Genomic DNA, 21,284 nt, shown 5'->3' on the forward strand with positions numbered 1-21,284 from the left:
GAGTGTCTGATTTAAGTTAATCCAATTAATTTAGGAGTTAGCAGAACGTACAAAAGTAGAGTACTGCCAGTTTAATGGACACCATGTAAAGTTACCGAGCTGGATTACTGAAAGTTAGAAAGTAACTATAACTGATATAAAAAGTTATTTAAGCTTGAACCTGTTAAGTAACTTATTTTTAACCTTTTTTTTTTTGAGGTAATAAGTTTGCATGATTTTTTCAAGTAAACTAATTTAGGTTTATAGAGCAATTTTATACACCCTATAAACATTGTTTGCATTTTATACCATGTGCACTGGCTTACCAAACTTGGGGTAATGTTTATATGTCTCATTTAAAATAGCTGGGAAAAAAATTTCAAAATGCTGGGTTTGATCTGGTCAGTGGGAAGGCAGACATCACAGACACAACAACCAAAACAGCCAGCCATCATCTTGCTTTCCCAGGCCCTTTTATAGCTGAACTGCCCCCTGTTGCAGCCAATCAGAAGTCTCCAAGTACAGGTCCTAGTAAAAGGATAGGTGGAACACAAAAAAGATAAAGACAAGAGGGCAAGGCAGCAAAAACAGGTGTATGCACCCTAAGGATTGTAACAATATATGTATGCTTATTTTTCAGGATGTTTAATTTAGTGCAAAAATCAAAAATCAAATTAATCCATTAAAAATGCAACAATCTTATGACATCATAATCCTAGAAATTCACAGGTTGAAAACAATTAGTTTGTTTTGTGCTTTGGTGTTAGACAAGACAGAGAGTAACAGAGTTTTTCTTAATAGCTTGCATAAGGGATAAAGGAGAAAAAATTAAATTGTTAGGCTCTTTCAAAACTAGACTACTAAGCAATTGTTCTGGTACAAAATCACTTTTAAGCCATTGAAAATCTTTTAAATTGATTGTTGCAAATGGACTGACATTGACAGCTATTGCTACCTATGCCCTGCTCACTGCGTAGCACTCATAGGAGCGAGGAACACGACCAAAGCTGCAGATGGTAGGAGTGATGTCAATCTCTTCGGGCGGTTGAGTGGCCTTGAAGGTGAACTGCTGGAGGAGGGAAGTGAAGAAGATAAAGAGCTCCACTCGGGCCAGAGCCTCACCCAAACAAGCCCGCTTTCCTACACAACATACAGAGACATTTATACAACAAGGTTACTCATGAATTATGACCCTGGTATACTATTCTAAATGTAAAGGATGGGATGGAAAGGTGTTCTGTTTCAGATTTAGAAATCTCAGCTTTTGTTTTTATAGAGGAAAAATGGGCTAATGTGAAGTCAAGATGGAATGTTTTATGAATGATCTGCCATTTTGGCAGGGTTTGCCAGGCTAGGCTGGGATCTGTGGAGTTGAATGAATCTTCATTTCCTACATGATTTCTTTAATTTTGGCTAATCTGTAGTCCATGGATTCACAAGTTTCTTGGCAGAGCTGACTGACTCATAGATCTACAAGGCTACAAAGTCAAAGATTAGATAGAAAAGAATGTTTCATCGAACTATTTAGATGCAGCTTTAGTTAAATAGCATAGGGTTCATCAAAATAAGCAGATGAACATCAAGCTCAAGCTCTTTTTATATTCTAATTATATATATTAATGTAATACAACTTTAATGTAATTTAGTGAATATCACATTTGGCCTTAACTAATTAACTCTTCACAAATCATAAATGACTGGGTAAGTTATGTAGGTTATGATGTCACTAGGTTAGTAAATACGTTAGTAAGTAGTGAAACGATTAACATTTGTCTGTGTCAAAGATTTTACATTTACTGTCCTTTGGGTGTAAATCTCATGATTGTTCCCTGTTACACTTCTTCTGAATGCCAATAGATATTAAATAAAAATCTGAAAGGTCCAGGTTTATTCTGATATGCTGAGAATTTTTTATATCAATAATGAACTGACGGTACAGTGTTACTTTCCTTTCTACTTGTAAAATCATGATAAAGAGCATAGTTTTTAGCTCACCCATTCCAAACACAACAAATGCTTCATTCCTCTTGAATCGTCCGTTTTCATCCAAAAAGTTCTCTGGGTCAAAATTATCTGGGTTCTTCCATAGTTCAGGGTCAGACAGCACAGAAGATAGCAAAGGAAGGACCGTGGTTCCCTGAAGAAACAACACAAGGAAGCTTTACAAATATACTTATTGGACTTGTGTGTGCAATGAACTCTGATCTTTAAAATCAACATGCAGACCAGTAAGTCGGAGTACCTTGGGAATTAAGTAGTTGTTAAATTCAGTGTCACAGAGCGTTTTATGGGGAACAGCAGTTGGGGTGATGTCCATACTGCGCTGAATCTCGTGGATGACTGCGTCTGTGTATGGCATGTTCTGTCTATCATCAATGGAGGGGCACCGGTCTGACCCCACCACCTCATCAATCTCCTTCTGGACTCGTGCTATTGAGAATGACAGAGAGAAGATTAAAACTTCTCTCTACACACCATAAGATACTACATTCATATTTTATAATGGATCTAGCAAAAATATATTTCACAAATTACACAAACTGCAAACTTACAAAGCTGACACTAAAATACAATTATTCCAGACAATAAATTGTATTATTCCTACATGTCCCACAGTTCTTCAGTACTGTGTGTGTGTTTAACAATGTGGCTACATCGACAGGTAAAAGACCATCCAAAAAAAAAAAATCAGTGCAGAACATTAATACCAGTCACTGTATTAGCATTCCTGCTCCAGTAAGGAGATACATTTTCTGCAAAATATAGAGTGGCATTCTGCCACTGGCTCACATGATTGTGAGAGTGCAGGAGGTGTGGCCATGCATAGCAGCCACTCTCAGGAGGAACGTGGCAGGTATTTATTGTGAATAAGTTATTGTTACCATAAAGAGGCACATATGTGCTACTTGTGACTTTCTGTACTGGGTTGTGGCATAGCTGGTGCAGTGTTAGTGCAAATGAAATGTTCAAATGAAAATTTTCATCAAAAATTAAAAGTAAGGCTTGAAATGACCTGCCTGATTGCCCAACTGTTCAGTAGCACTGAGCAGTAGTTCCCATTTGCTGCCTGTTCAATAAAAAAATAAAAAGCTTTTGCCTTTAACATGCAAAGTTTCCAATGCCTTATTATATGCCAAATCCACACTGGTGTCGCAAGTGGGAGGGTAAACCCAGCATACCAGAGAGGAATGGTGTGTGTAGGACTGCCTAGGACTATAAAAGAAGCAAGCAGCAGCGATGTGACCCTGACGTCACCAAACCGGACACCCTCCATCCCCTGACTGCGCCTAGAAATTCTATCCATAAAAATTATTAATAGAATCGGTGACATAGGGCAGCCCTGATGGAGTCCAACTCTCACTGGGAACGAGTCTGACTTACTGCCGGCTATGCGAACCTCCAACTTTGTTTGTACAGGGCCTGAATGGCTCGTAGAAAAGAGCCATGTACCCCATACTCCTGAAGCACCTCCCACAGAATACCCCAGGGAACACAGTCGAATGCCTTCTCCAGATCCACAAAGCATATGTGGACTGGTTGGGCAAACTCCCATGAACCCTCCAGAATCCTGGAGAGGGTGAAGAGTTGGTCCAGTGTTCCACGACCAGGGCGGAACCCGCACTGCTCCTCCTGGATCCGAGGTTCGACTATAAGCCGGACTCTCTTCTCCAGTACCCCTGCACAGACCTTACCAGGGAGGCTGAGGAGTGTGATTCCCCTGTAGTTGAAACACACCCTCCGGTCCCCTTTTTTAAAAAGAGGCGCCACCACCCCAGTCTGCCAATCCAGTGGCACTGTCCCCGATGTCCATGCAATGTTGAAAAGGTGTGTCAGCCAAGACCGCCCCCAACATCTAGAGCCTTGAGGAACTCAGGGTGGATCTCATCCACCCCTGGAGCCTTGCCACCAAGGAGCTTCTTAGCGACTTCGGCCTCAGTAATGGACAAGCCTATTCCCATGTCCCCAGATTCTGCCTCCTCACTGGAGAACGTGTCGGTGGGATTGAGAAGGTCCTCAAAGTATTCCTTCCACTGCCCAATGACGTCTTCAGTCGAAGTCAGCAGCACACCATCTCCACGGTTTGCCAGAATCTTTTCAGAGCTGACTTAGTCACTTTCCAAGGCCTCACCAAACTCCTCCCACACACGGTGTTTTGCCTTGGCGACGACTGAAGCCGCAGATCGCTTGGCCTGTCGATACCTGCCAGCTGCCTCTGGTGTCCCACAGGCCAACCATGCCCGGTAGGACTCCTTCAACTTGACCGCATCTCTCACCTGGGGTGTCCACCAACGGGTTCGAGGATTACCGCCCCGACAGACACCAACTACCTTGCGGCCACAGCTACAGTCAGCCATCCAGAAGACCAAAAACTGAAACACCACTCGGGTTCAGATCAGAGAGGCCATTACTCCCAATCACACCCCTCCAGGTCTCACTGTCATTGCCCACGTAAGCGTTAAAGTCCCCCAGTAGGACAACAGAGTCTCCAGGAGGAGCACTTTCCATCACCCTTCCCAAGGACTCGAAGAAGGCTGGGTACTCTGAACTGCTGTTCGGTGCATAAGTACAGACAACAGTCAGGACCCGTTCCCCAACCTGAAGGCGTAGGGAAGCTACCCTCTCATCCACCGGAGAAAACACCAACATACAGGCACCGAGTCAAGGGGCTATGAGAAAGCCCACACCTGCCCGCCGCCTCTCACCATGGGCAACTCCAGAAAAGAATAAAGTCCAGCCCCTCTCATGGAGATTGGACCCAGAGCTGTGTGTTGAGGTGAGCCCGACTATATCTAGCCGGTATCTCTCAACCTCACGCACCAACTCAGGCTCCTTCCCCGCCAGTGAGGTAACGTTCCAAGTTCCAAAAGCCAGTTTCAGCAACCGAGGATCAGAACGCCAAGGCCCACGCCTTCGGACACTGCCCAATCCACAAAGCACCGAATCCCTACTACTGCCCCTCCCATTGGTGGTGGGTCGATGGGAGGGGGGACTCATGTATCTCCTTCGGGCTGGACTCGCTGGCAAGCTCCTCCCCCCGGCAACCCTGTTCCGGGCAGGGTACACAAGTCCTGTTTTCGTCTTTTCAAAGGGGTTATTATGGATCACACTTTGTCTGACCCGTCACCTAGGTCCAGTTTGCCATGGGAGATCCTACCATGAGCTTTTGCTCCAGACAACATAGCTCCTAGGATCATTCAAGCATGCAAACCCCTCCACCACGATAAGGTGGTGATCCATGGAGAGGCCTTCACTTTAATGCCCATTTAAATCCACACAGCAACGTGCTCCATAAAAAACTTTCCACTGTGTCTCAAACAGTCCTCTGATTGACTCAAACTCTAACTTTACTGCTGATCATCAGAGATTTGCAGCTAAATACACAAAGAAATGACTCATATGCAATCGCAATTCCAAAACTCAGACTAAAGGCTTTTAGCCATGCTGTCTGCACATGCTGCTGAGCTGAGAGAGTGGCGGAAGAGCGGAGTAATGGGATAAAGGCAGCAATGCAGTATCCCAATTCACTGTGAGTGCACCTTCTCTATTTTCTTCAAAATCACCCAAACAGGCCCTAAAACATATTTTAAAAGCTAAACATATTATTATAAAATGAATAACATCTAGCTGTCTTTCAGTTACACTGATTTTAAGTATTAAAATATCTGATATTAAATCTGATATTAGCCCTCAGCCTGAATCCAAGAGGACAGAATATCAATAAAAACGTGGCAGCCTTATGCTGTTTGTTTATTTTTTTTACTTATAACCAACAGAATTAATTACCAAATTATTGCACATTCACAGACACTCCAGACTAAGTTTCTGAAAAGGTATCTGAGGTGCAACTTCAAGAGCACATCCATAGCCATGGTGAAAGCAGCTAAATTCTTCTGAAGAGTGGCAAGTGCCACCCAAACTTTACCAATGTACTTTTACCCTCTCCTTTTGTACCCTCCACGTCTGCGAGTGTAACTTCATCTGGAGTGACCCTCCATAATGAAGTGTTAACCCTCCTGTTGTCCTCATTTTCTGTATACACCCTGTGTCCTCTGGGTCAATATGACCCCTCTTCACTAAACCCCAAATATAAGCAGCTTAATTGAATTTTAAACACCAAATTTCATCTTGCATATTGTCATTCACCACAAAATGTGTGAATACCTGAGTTTTCCCTCTTCACTTGAATTTCTATAGATTAAGAAAAGAAAAAAAATGTGCAAAAAGGATCTCCTGCACTCTGAATAGTTTTCACAACTGCTGCTGAGGTTTCTGTGCAGGGGACATGCTTCCTTCTTTCAATGAGTGGAGTTACAAGTGCCTTTCCTAGCTGCTCCAGGAACACCCTCCTCTTGTTCTGCTTACGAGACATCCAGGTCAGGTTGATCTCTCTCCAAATCACAAAGGCATTGTAGGAGGAAACGTCAATGATGTTGTAGAAGATGACCAGGGGCCAGCGGGCAGTCATTCTTCTGCAGCTATATGTTCCAATCACCTTATCTAGGTTGTCCACACCTCCTTTGTTGCGGTTGTAGTGCAGTGTGCTCAGAAGAACTACATTCTTGTTTTTCTTTGGGAGGTAGGAAACTAGAGTGGTGGTGGGCGTGAAGGCAAACTTTGAGGAGAAGACCTCTCTCTCCTTTGATGCAAGCAGTGCAGGTGTGAGCTCAGGGTTGTTCTTTCAAACTGTACCAACCATGGTGAGCTGCTGTCCGAGTTCATAAGAGGTGAAGAAATTGTCACATGTCACATTGTGAACCCTCCAGATTTATCATCTCCAGGATTATTTTTTCTATTGCTGGTCTGATAAACAGGTAGAATGTACAGACAATGTCATGGGCATGAGAAACGGCATACCTTGTGGGTCCTGGGGTCATCTTTATGACGTTTTGTTCTGCATGCCTGCTGTGTTGGTCATATGCTGCTGAGGACCATGTAATTTTGCCATTTTTTGAAAGGAAAGTCTCTCTTTCAGCTTCAGGGTTTTCTTCTTCTGAAGATGATTCACCATGCTCTGGGTTGTATTTCTCCCCATTTTCTTCCTCGGATACATCCTCCACTTCCTCTTCTGAATCAGAGTTGTCTTGCTGGACATCTTAGAAAATCAGCTCTACAGCCTCTTCAACACTATAACGCACACTCATGGCTTCAGCACAGACAGAATTCGTGATCCTGTTATCTGCAGCACCTTTATAACCTCTGGAAATAAACAAGTGGTCTTCTGAAGTCTGCGAGAACACCACCTGATTTGCCTTGTTTACTTCTGCTACTGATTGATCTGAGACACGACTAAAACATTGTAACATTCTGTGTTTTGTAAATAACTCTGTGTCCTTGACTTCAACTCTATTTACTTCACGGGTCATTTTGGCCCGAAGACCACCTTTGTACCTTTTTTTGTACAGCTTACATGGAAATGTGAATAAAAGCAACATTTCACTTTTTCTACTGTTGGGCCCAATCTAGGAAAAGTCAAATTTCAAGTTAATAAAATAGCATTTAGTGGATTTTTTGGGGGGTTTTAACACAGTGGCGGGTCATTTTAACCCAAGGACAACAGGAGGGTTAAAGAGGAGAGACCAGTTTGGATAAGGCAATTAGCGTGCTCCACCAACAATTACAGCAAGTTCTGTATTACCCGTAGTAGAGGCTGCTGTTTCTATTGTTTGCAGGTTTGAAGGGGGTGGGCTAGTGGATAGACCATGCATGTCATGCCATCATTGGTCTGGTTTTTGCTCTGGCATGATGTAACACTTTGCACTATTAAAACAGCCAAATGTCTGAAGTGATGCAGTTTGTCACCTTGGACGTCTGGATGCTTCATCATGAGCAGCAGGCTGTGTCTGAGGGTAGAAGTTGTTTCACTGCCAGCACTAAGCAGGTTCCACAGTGTGCAAAGCAGATTGTTAAGGTTAAATTCTGTATTGGGATTGTGTTTCTCCTGCAGAACACACAAACACATAGTGAGTATTTACAATGAACAAACAGAGCAGGGTGATATGAGGAGCACATAGAGAAGACTTTACCTCCTCCATTTGTATAAGGAAGGCCTCAATGAAGTCCCGTGGTAGTGAAGAAGGATCAAGTGTCTTCATCCGTGCCTCTACTTCAATTTTTAAAGAAGCTTTGGCCTCCTCCACAATTGCAAAGACATCATGGAGCTGTCCAGAGAAGAGGCCAAAGATTCCGGGGAATATATTATAAAGCTGTAAGACAAAATGATGTGAAAAGATAAAATTTTGTATGCAGAAGGTGAAAAAATTACAGTAATAGTATTATATTGAGACATTATATGTTGAACCAATGGGACATAGTATTCAATGGTTCAATCTCAAAATAACTCAGGATAACGAAACATCCTTCAAGCTAAATTTATATGTATATGCAAAAGTACTAAAATATTTATGAAAAACTTCATACTGTTTAGATTGAAGGGGAATGTACAAAATATAAATCCTCTGCATATTGTAAAGTGTAGGCTCTGAGAAAATGAATGTAAGGAATGATTAAGGTGTGCAGGTCTGTGTTGACCAGTTAGCTCTTTCATATTTGAAAGTTACTGTAACTGTGTTCAGTTAACAGACAACCACTTTGATGAAAAATAGAACACATTTAAACTGCACTTATGACAACAAAAAAACAACACTTAAAAAGAAAATATGTTTTACTTCTCAAATCATTGGAGTAGACTAATTAAACAGGTTTAAATTTATATACAATAGAGGAATACAGTACCTGTCCAAGAGGACTGCTTAGGACGCCGAAGTAGGCGTTAATAGCTCTTAACAAAAGCTGTAACTGTGGATCACCAGACTGAAGTTTTTGGCCGTACATAACTGAGCAGATCACTTTGGACACTGCTTCAGTTAACAGGTCTTTAGGATTGAAAGCAGAGTCTGAGGGAGAAAAATATTACTGTGAATTATTTGTGACTTTATCATTGAATAATATGTTAGAATCTGTAAATCACTTTGCAGTCACATAATTAAACTAAAAGTGCTAAACTGATTTTTAGTGCTAAGTCAGGTCATAAATCTTCAGTTCAGGCCACCACACAAAACAAAAATCACCTCTAATGTTACTAATTGCAAGTGCATATATTTTTTAGTTTCCAAAAATCATTCAACACCCTGAGGGATCCACAATGCCTAAATCCTAAATCCACTCTTAGAATTACAAAAAAAAACAAACAATTTGAGTTACAAGGGAAAGCATATAAAGAATGCAAAATCCTCTTAATAAAATGAATGGTTTGATTAAGATTAATTACACTAGTATTCTATGCAATTAGATATATTTAATAATATAATTATATTTAATAAATTAATAAGACAACACAGACTTATCTTAAACAAAAAACTTAAATGACTGGCCAGGTTATTGTAAAGCTATCTGAATGTATGCATAAAATACATCACTCAATATCTTTTTTAGGCTTATGCTTTTTCAGACCCAAGGTTTTTCACAATCTATAATAATCCATCACACAAATGTTATGCAAAAGAGTTGTTCACAAACATTGAAACAACTTTGTAACATGAGAAAGGAGTTAAAGTAGGGGAAAGACAAGCTTTCATTTGCTGCTTCTTAAACCAACAGCTGATTGTCAAGTCTTTGATGAGCTTGACACCCCTGTACTGTATAGGCTTGACACTATCCATCACATTACTAATTGCAAATCTGTAATCATAGAAATATGTAAAATATGTCCGAGTAATTTTGATGATTACATATTTTAACTGACTTGTCAACCAGTCAATGAGAAATTATGCAGAGCCTTTCAAAGATACTGTACTTTACTAGAAACTGAACTAAGAAGCCCCATTATACAATCATATAGCCTAGTCATGAACATGCAAGAGCTATGCATATCTTTAAATATAGCAGCTTTTAATGCTGAAACATTCACCTTTTCTATTTAGGTAAAAAAAAAAAAAATAGGCTATTTTTTAACAATAATGAATGGCAACACATTTTGTGCTCTTTTTAGTATAATCAGTGTGTTGTTTCCATTGATTTCAATACAAATATGTGCTCTAATTACACGGAGTCCCAAAATGTGTTCAAACACAATAAATTCTCATGTATGAATATGTTTATTAGAAATTATTTCATTCATTATGAATTTCAATGAATTTTTATATTATCTAGAAGTACAGTCAACAATTTTGGTGCCTCTCCCATTTGAAAAACTGTAAAAGACCAAACAAAAAGCCGCCCTGGCCTAGTGACGCCCCTGTTGAACACTCATGGTTCTTAAACCAGTCTTCAGGTACTCCATATTTTTGCGCTAACACAGCAAACTCCGGACACATAAACCATGCCCTTAACAACACTAATACCTAATGCAGGCATGTTGCAAGCTGGGTTACAGCAAAATGTATTTTGCACCAACTGTTTTTAAACTGCTGTCACTGTTTATTTTCTAGGTTTTTAAATACCATCAGTTGCTCATCATTTTAATTAAGTATTATGGGCTGTTTTGTTCAAAAAGAAGGAGTGGTAAAAGGTGATAAGATGATATATGCATGACATTTTAAACATTAATATAGTAGCAAACTATTTTCTGTGTAAAGACATAGTGGAGTAATGGAATCAGAGAATGAAGTCATGCTGCCTCTGTGTCTATTGTAACCTGATTTTCCCTGTTTTTCACTTTTCATATTCATATTCATATTCATATTCATCATATTCTCTCTGTGCATGCATGTTTGTCCCGCCCTGAAAAAACATTGGCCGTCCCCATATTTTGTCTTGGAAAATTCAAACAAGAAGTAGAGGCACCATAAGTAGCCGTAACTGTTGCACCTTTATGGTGGAATAGTTAAATTCAAACAAGTAGCTGAGGTGTTGGAATGTAACTTAGCTGCTGCACTTTTTAAAAGTGGAACAGAAAAATTCAAACAAGAAGCTGGGGAAAAGAAGCTGACTTAAGCTGACTTAAGTATGGAAAGGAATGAGGAGATTGCTCCTGCTGAACAACTACCTAATGTTTGCTCTTACACGGAATCGATAGGTCAGTTTTATTTTGTCCTGTTTCCTAATGTTTGTGATAGCAACTGATCAGCCTCGGAGCAGAAACTATAAGAACGGGGCAGATTTAGCAGGCCAGAAATGATAGACAGCTGTAGCTTTATACCTCCAAATGTGCTGAAAGCTTGTTTCAGACAGCTGGCTTCTTCCTTCACCTTGTCCTCAATGCTTCGGCGACCCATTCCAAAGTTCTTCATTGTTGTGATACTGAACCTGCGCAGTTGCTTCCATCTGTCACCGCTGCTGATCAAAAGACCTGTGCAGCAGGGGGAATTTGTACTCTTGTGACCTCAGTGTTTAAAGAAACAGCCTGATTGTATCAACCATCTTAATAACTGCATACGCTCCAAATAACCCACTAGCATTTCAACTTGGTAATAAATACTCAAAAAGCTTGGATGTTTGTCTGCTCTGAAACAAATGAAATCATTATGTCCTTTGGAGGTCTTCAGTAATAGGGGATAGGTTGCCCTGATGTTGTATAATCTGCTTTGAATGAACTCACCATATCCACTGGTGACCTTCCTTAATAGGGGATAGTCTGATCTGCCACTGAATTCGTCACCCAGGCCAATCATGGAGTCCTTCAAAGCTTGATAGCCGGAGATCACCACAACTGGAGTGTCGAGTAACCAGATGGTGAAAATAGAGCCGTACTTTTTACTCAGCTGATGGAGAAAATGTTAAGATTAGATTAGTTGCAATTTAAAAAGTATTTCTTCAACTGGTATGGACAAATCTGCAGTTGAAGTCCTTAAAAATGTTTTCAATGAATGGTTCTTTAGAGATGTGCAAATGTGAAGAACATTTTTAAAGTTTAAAGAATCTCTGCTACTGTAAAGATTATAGGAGGAACCCTAAGACATATGTAGCACATTTATATTATGTCAAGGTCCTGTAAACATTTGCATGGTTCTTCAAACTCGCAAATTTCTTTTTCAAACATGGGGAAAACTAAAAGTGGTTCTTCTATGGCATTGTTAAAACATCTGTGGCACATTTTTAATAAGTGAACACTGTGCTCATGAATAAGTTACTGAACTAATCCAGACATGCTCCAGACCACAGTATGAAAGCTCAACTGTTTTGCAACTGCATATTTTAGTGGGACTGATGAGTCAATGATCCACCAAGGTAGGAGTAGTTCACACCATATAACCTGTAAAACACATGGATCATGCAGAACAATGATTGACATCCTTGAAACCCTTGAAAGAACATTGCAGTAATGAGATCATCTCCTTCAAGCCATGATCATTCACAGTCAAAGAAAGCTGCACCATCCAAGTAATGAGAGTGCAGGGTTCAACAAAAATGACTGCTTGAATGTCCAGGGCAAGTAAAATGCGACACCGGGACAGCAGCATAAAAAAAAAAAAAAAATCTCTAAAAAATCAACTTGTCCTATTGGGCAAGTTCATGTTGGAGGGGGGAGGGGGGGGGAGGGGCAAAATGTGTTCACAGAACAACATAACTGAGGCCAAAGTCAATGCACTTAAATATTTCTCACCACACAAAAAATGGTCTTATCCATTTGGCTCTGGTCAAACCAGCATTTAGGCCACGCCCACACTATGGGGGAAAACAGATCTACACTTTTTATTAGTTTGCATTGAGTACTTCTCTTTATAGGTTTTAAACTAAAATTGCAAATATGCCAAGCTGTTGCATAATAGATCGCAGGACAAATAAGATTAAAAATCTGATTTAAGGTTTTATGTGATTCTAAACTGCAAAATGGAGCCTAGAAAATGCCATTGGCTAAATCTATTAACAGACAGGAGGGCCTCCTGTGCACAGGAACTTTATGGGATTCTCATAGAATTCACAAATATGTGTGCAGCAGACATTTCGTGTCAAGTAGGTCGAAAAAGTTATTTAATTCATATACTAGTTTAGCTAGTTAGTGAAGCTATCTAGATTCTAACTACATTAGCTTGATCTAGGTTAGGTTGCTAGCTAGTTACCAAAGTACTTCACATTAATGATTGTAGGGACTAAATGCCTCAGGACTAAATGAATGATGTGAAGGAGTAATAGTGAGGTTCTTAAAGGATGGAGAGCCAGTGAACTCATTTGTGGCTATGGAGGAGCTACAACACAGTACTGCTGCTGGACATTTTAAGGCAAGTAACGAAGATAAATATATTTTATTGAATAGTTATGTTTCATTAAAATCAATAAAGTTGCAGCTGTAAGTGGCTGATTCCAGTAGATTCTAAATTGAGATGGGACTGTAATATAGATGTGTTACTTTTCTATTTTGTAATTCCTTTCTTTATTTTTAAAACTTAGATTATCAAAACACCACAATTCCAGATTGGAAACCAAAAACAGTGGGCCTTGGTACAGACAGAGCCTCTGTGTTGGTAAGACAACTGTGTGGGTCACTACACTTTTGTGAGAGGACATCCGTTGATTGGTAAACATCCAGTGTCTTGGCCATGGTTTGGAATTGGCTGCCAAGGATGCTTTGAAGAATCTTGACAACATTGGAAAAAAAAATAATTATCTGATCTGTCTTTCCTAAATAGTATATGGCCTAACAAGCATGTTATCATTTAAGAAAATGTGTTCCTGCAAGGTAACCAAGTTACTGAAAGATCTGTACGAACAGTGACGCTTCTCCCCCTGCTGAAATGACTGAATGAATCACCTGAATTCAGTGATTAACAGGTGTGTTCCAATACATTTGTCCATATAGTGTATGATTGCCTGGGCAAGACATGCTTACAAAGTCCTGACTGAGTACAAGCAGGTGCTGTTTACTGTCCTTGTAGAGGATGTGCTCTCAATTTTGAGTGGATTAGTTTTTAACAATAATTGTCCAGGTGCCAATCTAAACTGTAAGCAGGGTTTAGGAGAACCAAAATTGCCTGTTTATTTTATTACATCTAAGTAACTTACAGGCTAAGTAATTACCAGCCCACGAGAGAACATAGAGAAGTTCAAAAGAACATACAAAAGAAGGAAAGTTTCAGACAGACATTAGAAGAGTGAGCCAGGAGTTCAGGAACGAGTTTGATAGGTAGGTGTAGGTGTGTGTGTGTGTGTGTGTGTGTGTGTGTGTGTGTGTGTGTGTGTGTAATAAGCATGATTACAACGCTTACCTCAATGTAATATTTATAGGGTTCCTTAACACGCAGCTGAAGAACGTTACCGAGCACTGGAGCTGGAGAGGGACCTGGAGGAAGCCTCTCTAAAATCATCCGACGCTCTTTCCCACGACTCCTCCATAATAAAAATAAAATAACCACCACTGCAGGCAAAAAGGCTCCCAGAAACACGTTCATTTTGTACAAACAGCAAAGATCATATGCAGATAGAAACGCAGGGTTCACAGAACAAAATATATATATATATCTCGACGACCTTCCAAAGTTCACTCTGACGAAGCATTTAATCTTTAACGCCCAAATGAACTAAAACTACGTATGACGACAGCGTCTGCGCGCAAAGAAGCAAAAAAAAAAAAAAATTTTAGATTGTTGTTTTTTTCTGAGAGGGCATGATTCCTTTCACCTGCAAATAATTATGAAAAAAGTTTTAAAATGCATTAAAATGTGTTTCCTTCAAACACATCTCACGAAAGTTTAATTCAACCAGGGTGTAACCAGGAGAATGTTTGCAGTGTTGCCAACTGTTCAGTAAGGAAATTCGCTATTGGCTGTCCGAGAAGTCTCTGGAAGTCGCTAAATGACGCCATCGCCTAATTTGCATAATTGCTGTGATTTTGAAGGTGTAAAGGAAAAATGATGTGGGAGAGAAAAAAACACCCGAGATTTGTTAGAACTACAAATGAAATCAGAACTCATGAACAACTTCTGTTGCCTTTGAAATAGGCAGTCACTTCTCAAAACACGCTCATGACTTTAATGCTGTGTATAAATCATTTTTACGTAAATTAAATAAATCAGTTTTTTGCTGTGTTGTTAAATGTTAGCATAAGAGTAGCAGTTAGCAGGAACTTGTTCTACGTTCAACCCTCCTCCTTTATCCGGGCTTGGGACGGAAAAGTGACCTTAAAAGAGACACTTTGGCAGAGTTACTTAGATTTTTTCTTTTTTTTTTTCTTTTTTTAAATTAATTTATTTATTTTTATTTAAGTTTTTAAAAAGTTTTCTTTAGTTTCAAACCTATTATTCACAAACTGTTCTGGCTCACTGAAAGAGTAGGTCATCTTCATTTTGGTCTTCTATGGCACTTCTATGTACATCCCGCTCTGTAAATACGGGGCGGGGTCAGTCAGTGTGGACATGGAGCGGTGTGGCTCTGCTACATGGATATTGTTTTCTTTGTATACAGTGGCAAATGGTTGTGTTTGTGTATGTGTATGCTGGGCTGGTGAAACGGCCAACAGGTGGTGAGCCTGGGCGTAGCGGCAGTAAAGGTATTCTCACGGCTCCTGGAAGTAGGTAGTTGGGCCTGTGAAGCAACAGAGCTCTAGTTGCTAATGATGTCCCTCTCCTGCATGTAGGTTGGATGTTAGCGTCACCATTGACCGGTCTAGGTGGTGCATAACCATTCCAACGTGCAGGCTCTGGATGCAGCTGACTCACCATTATCTTGTTTTTTTTTTTTATTATTGTTTTAATACGTGGGTCATTCTTCATTTGGAGTGGGAAACCATGTCACAAAGGTTGGAGGGCTAAAAAAAAAGCCTAAAATATTAGGGACAATTCCAAGAGTCAGTATATACATTTTCACAGTTAACCTAAGATTAAAACCACATTTTCCTTATGATTTCTTTGATTTTTCCTTTTTAAAATCAAGCGCCCTTTTCAAAGGCGCTTTACATATGTAAAATAGCTTGTCAAATAACCAATTTTCAACACTTGAGCAAACATTTTTAGTGTAAAGAAATATTTTAAAAGGTTTAACTTTTGAGATTTCATAAAGCAGATTTACTATGTACATGATTAACATCATACTACATTAAAAAAATATGTATTTTATTTTTAAAATGTTTTTGTCACTAAGAGTTTGGTCACTGGTGTTATCAGGACTCTTCTATTATATTTTATCATAGATATTTTTAGCTCTGTTAAACTGCTTCCCTGGGTCACAGGTCAGCAAAGAATAAGCATCTCAAGGCATGAGAAGGTGAGTCCATACTTGCTCATTTTATTTTATTAATTTGATGATAATTCTGTTTATCAGGTAGCACATAACTTCTTTGTGTAACTGGTGCTATGTGCTTTAATTGTTAAATAGATTTTTTTTTTGTCAAATATATTGCCATATGTCTTTTATTTCATTGATTTTAAGTAGTTGCACATGGTCTCTTGACTGTCAATGAGGCAGCCATTTCACAAAATCCTCCATTTTACCTAAAATGTCACTGGTGTCACAGTCACTGGTGTTATGTCATATTCATGTGACACCAGTGACTAATGTTAATTATATGAATGATCACAACACTTGAAAAACTATATGAAACTGTGTGTGATATTTTATTTAAAAAATAAAACATGTTGGTAAGTATTTAAGTAAGTAAGTCTGTTAATGCTTATTTTGTCATTTTGCTGTCATAGCTAGGTATGGCCAGACAGAGTGCAGCAGAGAGACAGAGGCTGTATAGGCAGCGTAGAGATGCAGATCCAGAACTTAGGCCTGCTTACCTGGTAAAAAAGCAAGAGAAATACAGGAGAGACATTGAACAGAATAAAAGAAAACTAATAGGGGATCTCTCAGAGAAAGGGAAACGTCAAGAAAGAAAAAGATGGCGAGAAAGGCAGGCATGGCATAGAGCACAGTTAAGGGCAGCACCAGCGACACCAGACGCTGAACCTAACTCAAGGTTAGTTGCAAGATTAAGCACTGTTTGTATTATATGTCAGTATTTAATTATTTGACCCTGCAATGGACTGGTGCCTTGTTCAGGGGTATTCATTCCTTGCACCCAATAATTCAGAGTAGGCTCCAAACCCACTGAGACCCTGACTAGGAAGAAGTGCAAGGATGATGGATAGATGTTATTTCTTATTGCAGTTATTATTACATGTTTTTGCAACCATACATTTTGCGTAACTATTTCTAATGCAAATAAGAAAATTAGATTGAAAATGTTCAGATCAAGTTTAAGTTAAGCTTTTGTTTGTGTTTAAAGTTCACTAAACACTTTTCTTTTTTCAATAGACAGCAACACTATGGGAGGAAAGTAGTTACAAAGCAAAAGTGGAAGTGCTATCAAAGAATAAAACAGTTGGAAATAAAACTGAAGAAGAGCACTCAACTTTATGCCAAAATTAGGCAGAGATACCGCTGTGCAGTTACAAATACTAAAAAGGAAAAAAACACTAACAGTCCACAGAAGAACGCAGAAGCACTACTAAAGGGGTCATCTGTACATTCCCCTGTGAAGAGGACCTTAACTTTCCATTTTGCCCTTGTGAGAAGTCTGCAGGAAAAGTATCGCAATGCAAAACATGAAAAAGAAAAGCAACTTTATGCTTGATTGTTTACTTCCAATTTGTTGAAAAAGTATTGCATGCAATCTCTGTGTGAGAAAAATTTAGGGTTCTCCTACAGACAATGGAAATTTGGAAATGTGCAAAGTGCAGAATTTCCCAGGACTAGAAATACAGCTTCTCAGGCTAAGAAAAGATCAGTGAAGATGTTTTTTCTACGTGATGATGTGAGCAGGATGACCACTGGAACAAAGAACACAATTACCCTAAGGAAGGTTAAAAAGTAGCGACGACTTCTTTGTGACACCCTTCTAAATCTGCATAGGAGATTTTTGGCAGAAAGTCCTGATGCAGTGTCCTATCCCTTCTTTTGCAGACAAAGACCTTTTTGGGTCATGCATCCAACTGAAGCTGACAGGAACACCTGTCAGTGTAAAACTCACGAAAACCTCCAATACGTGGCAGAAAGTCTTTACAATCAAGGCTTGTTGCAAACTAAAAATCTGGATGAGATGGCAGGTGCTATAGTTTGTGACACAAAGAGCAAAATGTGTGCATATTCAGAGTGTCCAGAATGCCGTGTGACAACATTTCAAATGATAAAGAGTCCATCAAATGAAAACATTTCGGTAACACAGTGGGTCCTTGAAAAGATTGGAGATGCTGGCCATGACAAAATGACCCTTTCTGTTAAAAAGGAGATGGTCACCACAGAAGATGCTCTGGTGACACAGTTCCAGGAGAGGCTTGCTCATTACAGACGACACCTCTTCAACATCAGATGGCAATATGGAACATATCGGCAGGTGAGAGAGAATTTGCAAGAAACTGACGCTTTAATCCATGTCGACTTTAGCGAGAATTACAACTGCAAATACTCACGAGATTCAGTCTGTGCACTTTGGTGGATCCCACCAGCAGGCTACACTGCACACTGGAGTTCTCTACATCAAAGCAGAACAGCCCATCATCCCTTTCTGCTCCATCTCGCCAAGCCACCAACATGATCCTCCAGCCATCTGGGCTCATCTTTCACCTATTCTTAGCCAGCTGAGGGAGCATTGTCCAGGTGTCACCAGCCTACATTTTTTCAGCGACGGACCAGGTACGCAGTATAAGCAGAAGGCTGACTTTTACATGCTGTCCACTGAGCCATTTAAGATGGGCTTTAAGGAGACAATCTGGCATTTCTTTGAGGCCAGCCATGGTAAGGGTGCACCAGATGGCATTGGTGGCTCCTTGAAAAGAACTGCAGACAGTCTAGTGCACCATGGAACAGACATTCCAGATGCTGAATCCCTGTTCCTTCAGCTCAAACACAAGACGTCTTCAGTGGAGCTGTTCTTTGTGTCACCAGAAGACGTGGAAAAAATGGCACAACGCATTGTGAACGGACCTCTACTTGTAACTATTAAAGGCACGATGAGGATGCACCAGGTGATCAGTGTGGTCCAAGAAAGCATCAAATACAGGCACATCAGCTGTGTATGCAAAATGATGGATGGAGATCCTTGACTGCCCATGCTATGGCCTTCAAGAGTACACTTTTGCCAGAAGTGAAAGTCAACAAGAAGACCATACCATTGAAAGGTCTGCCCCTGCTTTACTCCGTCCAGAAGTAATCTCAAAAGTGCACATTGGCCAGTGGTGTGTAATAAACTATGATGCAGATTCTTATCCTGGCATCATTCTTGAAGTGGAGGCACACAACATAAAAGTAAAATGTATGCACAGAAATGGAGTTAATAAATTCTTCTGGCCCAGCCCAAGGGAAGATGTCCGCTGGTATGGGGATGATCAAATTGTTTTATTCCTGAGCCAGTCGCTCTGAACAAAAGGTCAGTTCAGATTGACAAAAAATCTGGCACTATTTAGAGAAGCATTTGTAAAACCTCCTTCACTCATCTGCCCTGGTGTTCACTGAAGAGAGCAAATATATGGGGAATTTTAGCAGATTTAATTATCTATTCATTTGTTATGAGAAAATGTGCTGACTTTCAATGTATTTGATGAATTTGAAAGCAAAATGTTCTGCTAAAATATGATAAAATGAACAATATACAAGATAAAAATTCTTACTTTACAGAAACGAAAGGTTAACATGATGTTTTTTGCTCATTTTGTAGTGCATTGATGTTTATTAAGTGAAATTGCTTGTTCAGTCACTGGTGTTACAGATGTGTTACCATGTGATGCTTGTTCTTTTTCATGATGTTTTTTCTTATTAAAAGTATCCTGCATGAAATTTTAGAATCATTCATTTCTGCACTGTTTCTTATATCAGTAGTTAAATGTTCATGTCTATTGGACAAAAATGTATTATTGTTTTTTTTTTTAATAGTATAGGAAGATGCCTTTAAGTATAAAGAAAGACCACTTTATTTTTGTTATTTTCAGTGCTTGTGTATAAACATACTTTGGTAACATGTTAAGTTAAATGGAATTTCTTTATCACATTCAGTCACATTGTAATTTCAATTAAAAATAATTATATTGATGACAAAATAAATTCTTCAAGATGGGCTAACACCAGTGACAAATTGACCAAAACTTTGCAATTTATGTTAAAATATATTAAAATCTATTTGGAATTAAGCTCTCAATTTTGCATATTTGGTAAGTGGAGTTGTTAATAAACATTTTAAGGTTGTTTGTTTCTGGGACAAATGAAATTTATTTTTTAAAATGTATCAACTTGAATTCCCACTCCAAATGGAGAATGACCCACCTAACTTGAGCCACTGCTGTTTTGTGTACTGCTGTTTTGGTTGTTGTCCTCTTGCTTATTTTTGATTTGCTTATCTTGATTTGAAATTTTTTTTTTGTTTTTTTTTTTTGGTTACATTGACCTGCTTTTGACCTATTTTAATTCATGTTTGTTTGGTTGTTTTGCTTGTTTAATATTTGATTATACCTTGCGTTAGTTTTCTTATTTTGGTTTATGGTTTGTGTTGGATTACTTAAATTTTTAAGATATTTTAAAGTACTTGTTGTCCTCTGACCTTAGCCAAATTAGTTTTATTTGTTTTGGTGTAATGTACTGGTTGTGTAGCAACCCCTTTGGGATCAAGTGGTCTTGGCGTTTTACAGTATAACTGACTTCTTTGTATAGGACACCCGAGTGTGGGTGTGTGGTATCCTTCTGGTGGTGGAGTGCTCCTTGGATGCTCCCCTCCTGTTTGTCACTTGTGGTCTGGCATCTTACCTGCTGTGGTGTGTTCACGTGTGCTGCACTTTTGTGTGTGTTGGAGATTTTAGGTTTTGGCCAGGCTAGATCACTTAAAGTGGGATGCTCACAACCAGTATTTCCTCTTCTTGGAGCTCCTATTTTCTTTGTTCTTTTCTTTCATTTGTTTATTTTAGATTTATATTAATAAGCTAGTGTTCTTATGGACTATCAATAAATGTCTCTTCATCTCAAACCCATGTCTCTTAATGTCCTTCAGGCTTACCTGCGTGCTTTATTACTCTAGTTTGTTGAATGGGTATTTCCTGGGTGGCGTAGTCTGTTTTTTTTTTTCACTTTGCTAGTGGTCACACATAGTTCATATTTTTAAAGATAATTTGGGTCCAGCAAAGTGGGACGAATAAGCTTCATATATTTCATTGCTCCCATTGTGAGTAACTCAGGTGCTCATCATTTACCTTTTTTCTGCACATTTCATCCATAAGACTGTATAACTTCATAAGTTCATAGTGAGATCGATAAACTGCACTACACTTTGGGACAAATAACATGATTGTTCTTTTAACTATATAAATATGCATAAACAGTCAGGCACTTGCTACCAGAAGCTATCTGGAGAGATTTACTGTACTTGAGCGCATGTTTATAGTAATACTGAGGGTCCTGAGACAGCTGTG

General features: G+C 39.3%; 2 protein-coding genes across 5 annotated transcripts; one reads left to right on the top strand and one right to left on the bottom strand.

Moving 5' to 3' along the window:
• Nucleotides 1–603: 603 nt before the first annotated feature.
• On the bottom strand, nt 604–14,412 carry LOC108425919 (cytochrome P450 2M1-like). The gene is made up of 9 exons (XM_017694996.2): nt 14,121–14,412; nt 11,516–11,678; nt 11,117–11,266; nt 8,713–8,873; nt 8,004–8,183; nt 7,780–7,918; nt 2,222–2,409; nt 1,975–2,116; nt 604–1,119 (listed from the first exon to the last, which is right to left on the bottom strand). Exons 1-9 carry the CDS (start codon nt 14,301–14,303, stop codon nt 935–937), a joined length of 1,491 nt encoding a protein of 496 aa, XP_017550485.2. The 5' UTR covers nt 14,304–14,412; the 3' UTR covers nt 604–934.
• Nucleotides 13,325–20,013, top strand: LOC108425920. 4 transcript variants are annotated; one of them, XM_037546815.1, is made up of 3 exons: nt 13,325–13,379; nt 16,040–16,113; nt 17,149–20,013. In XM_037546815.1, the coding sequence occupies exon 3, from the start codon at nt 18,264–18,266 to the stop codon at nt 18,933–18,935; it is 672 nt and encodes a 223-aa protein (XP_037402712.1). In that variant the 5' UTR covers nt 13,325–13,379; nt 16,040–16,113; nt 17,149–18,263; the 3' UTR covers nt 18,936–20,013. The 4 variants fall into 4 exon arrangements, with proteins under 4 accessions (XP_037402712.1, XP_037402711.1, XP_017550488.1 ...); XM_037546814.1 differs by lacking the exon at nt 13,325–13,379 and having other exon boundaries at nt 15,982–16,113; XM_017694999.2 differs by lacking the exon at nt 13,325–13,379 and having other exon boundaries at nt 15,982–16,113; nt 17,797–20,013.
• Nucleotides 20,014–21,284: the final 1,271 nt, after the last annotated feature.

This window comes from Pygocentrus nattereri, chromosome 17 (assembly GCF_015220715.1).
Source record: "Pygocentrus nattereri isolate fPygNat1 chromosome 17, fPygNat1.pri, whole genome shotgun sequence".
Classification (NCBI taxonomy): domain Eukaryota; kingdom Metazoa; phylum Chordata; class Actinopteri; order Characiformes; family Serrasalmidae; genus Pygocentrus; species Pygocentrus nattereri.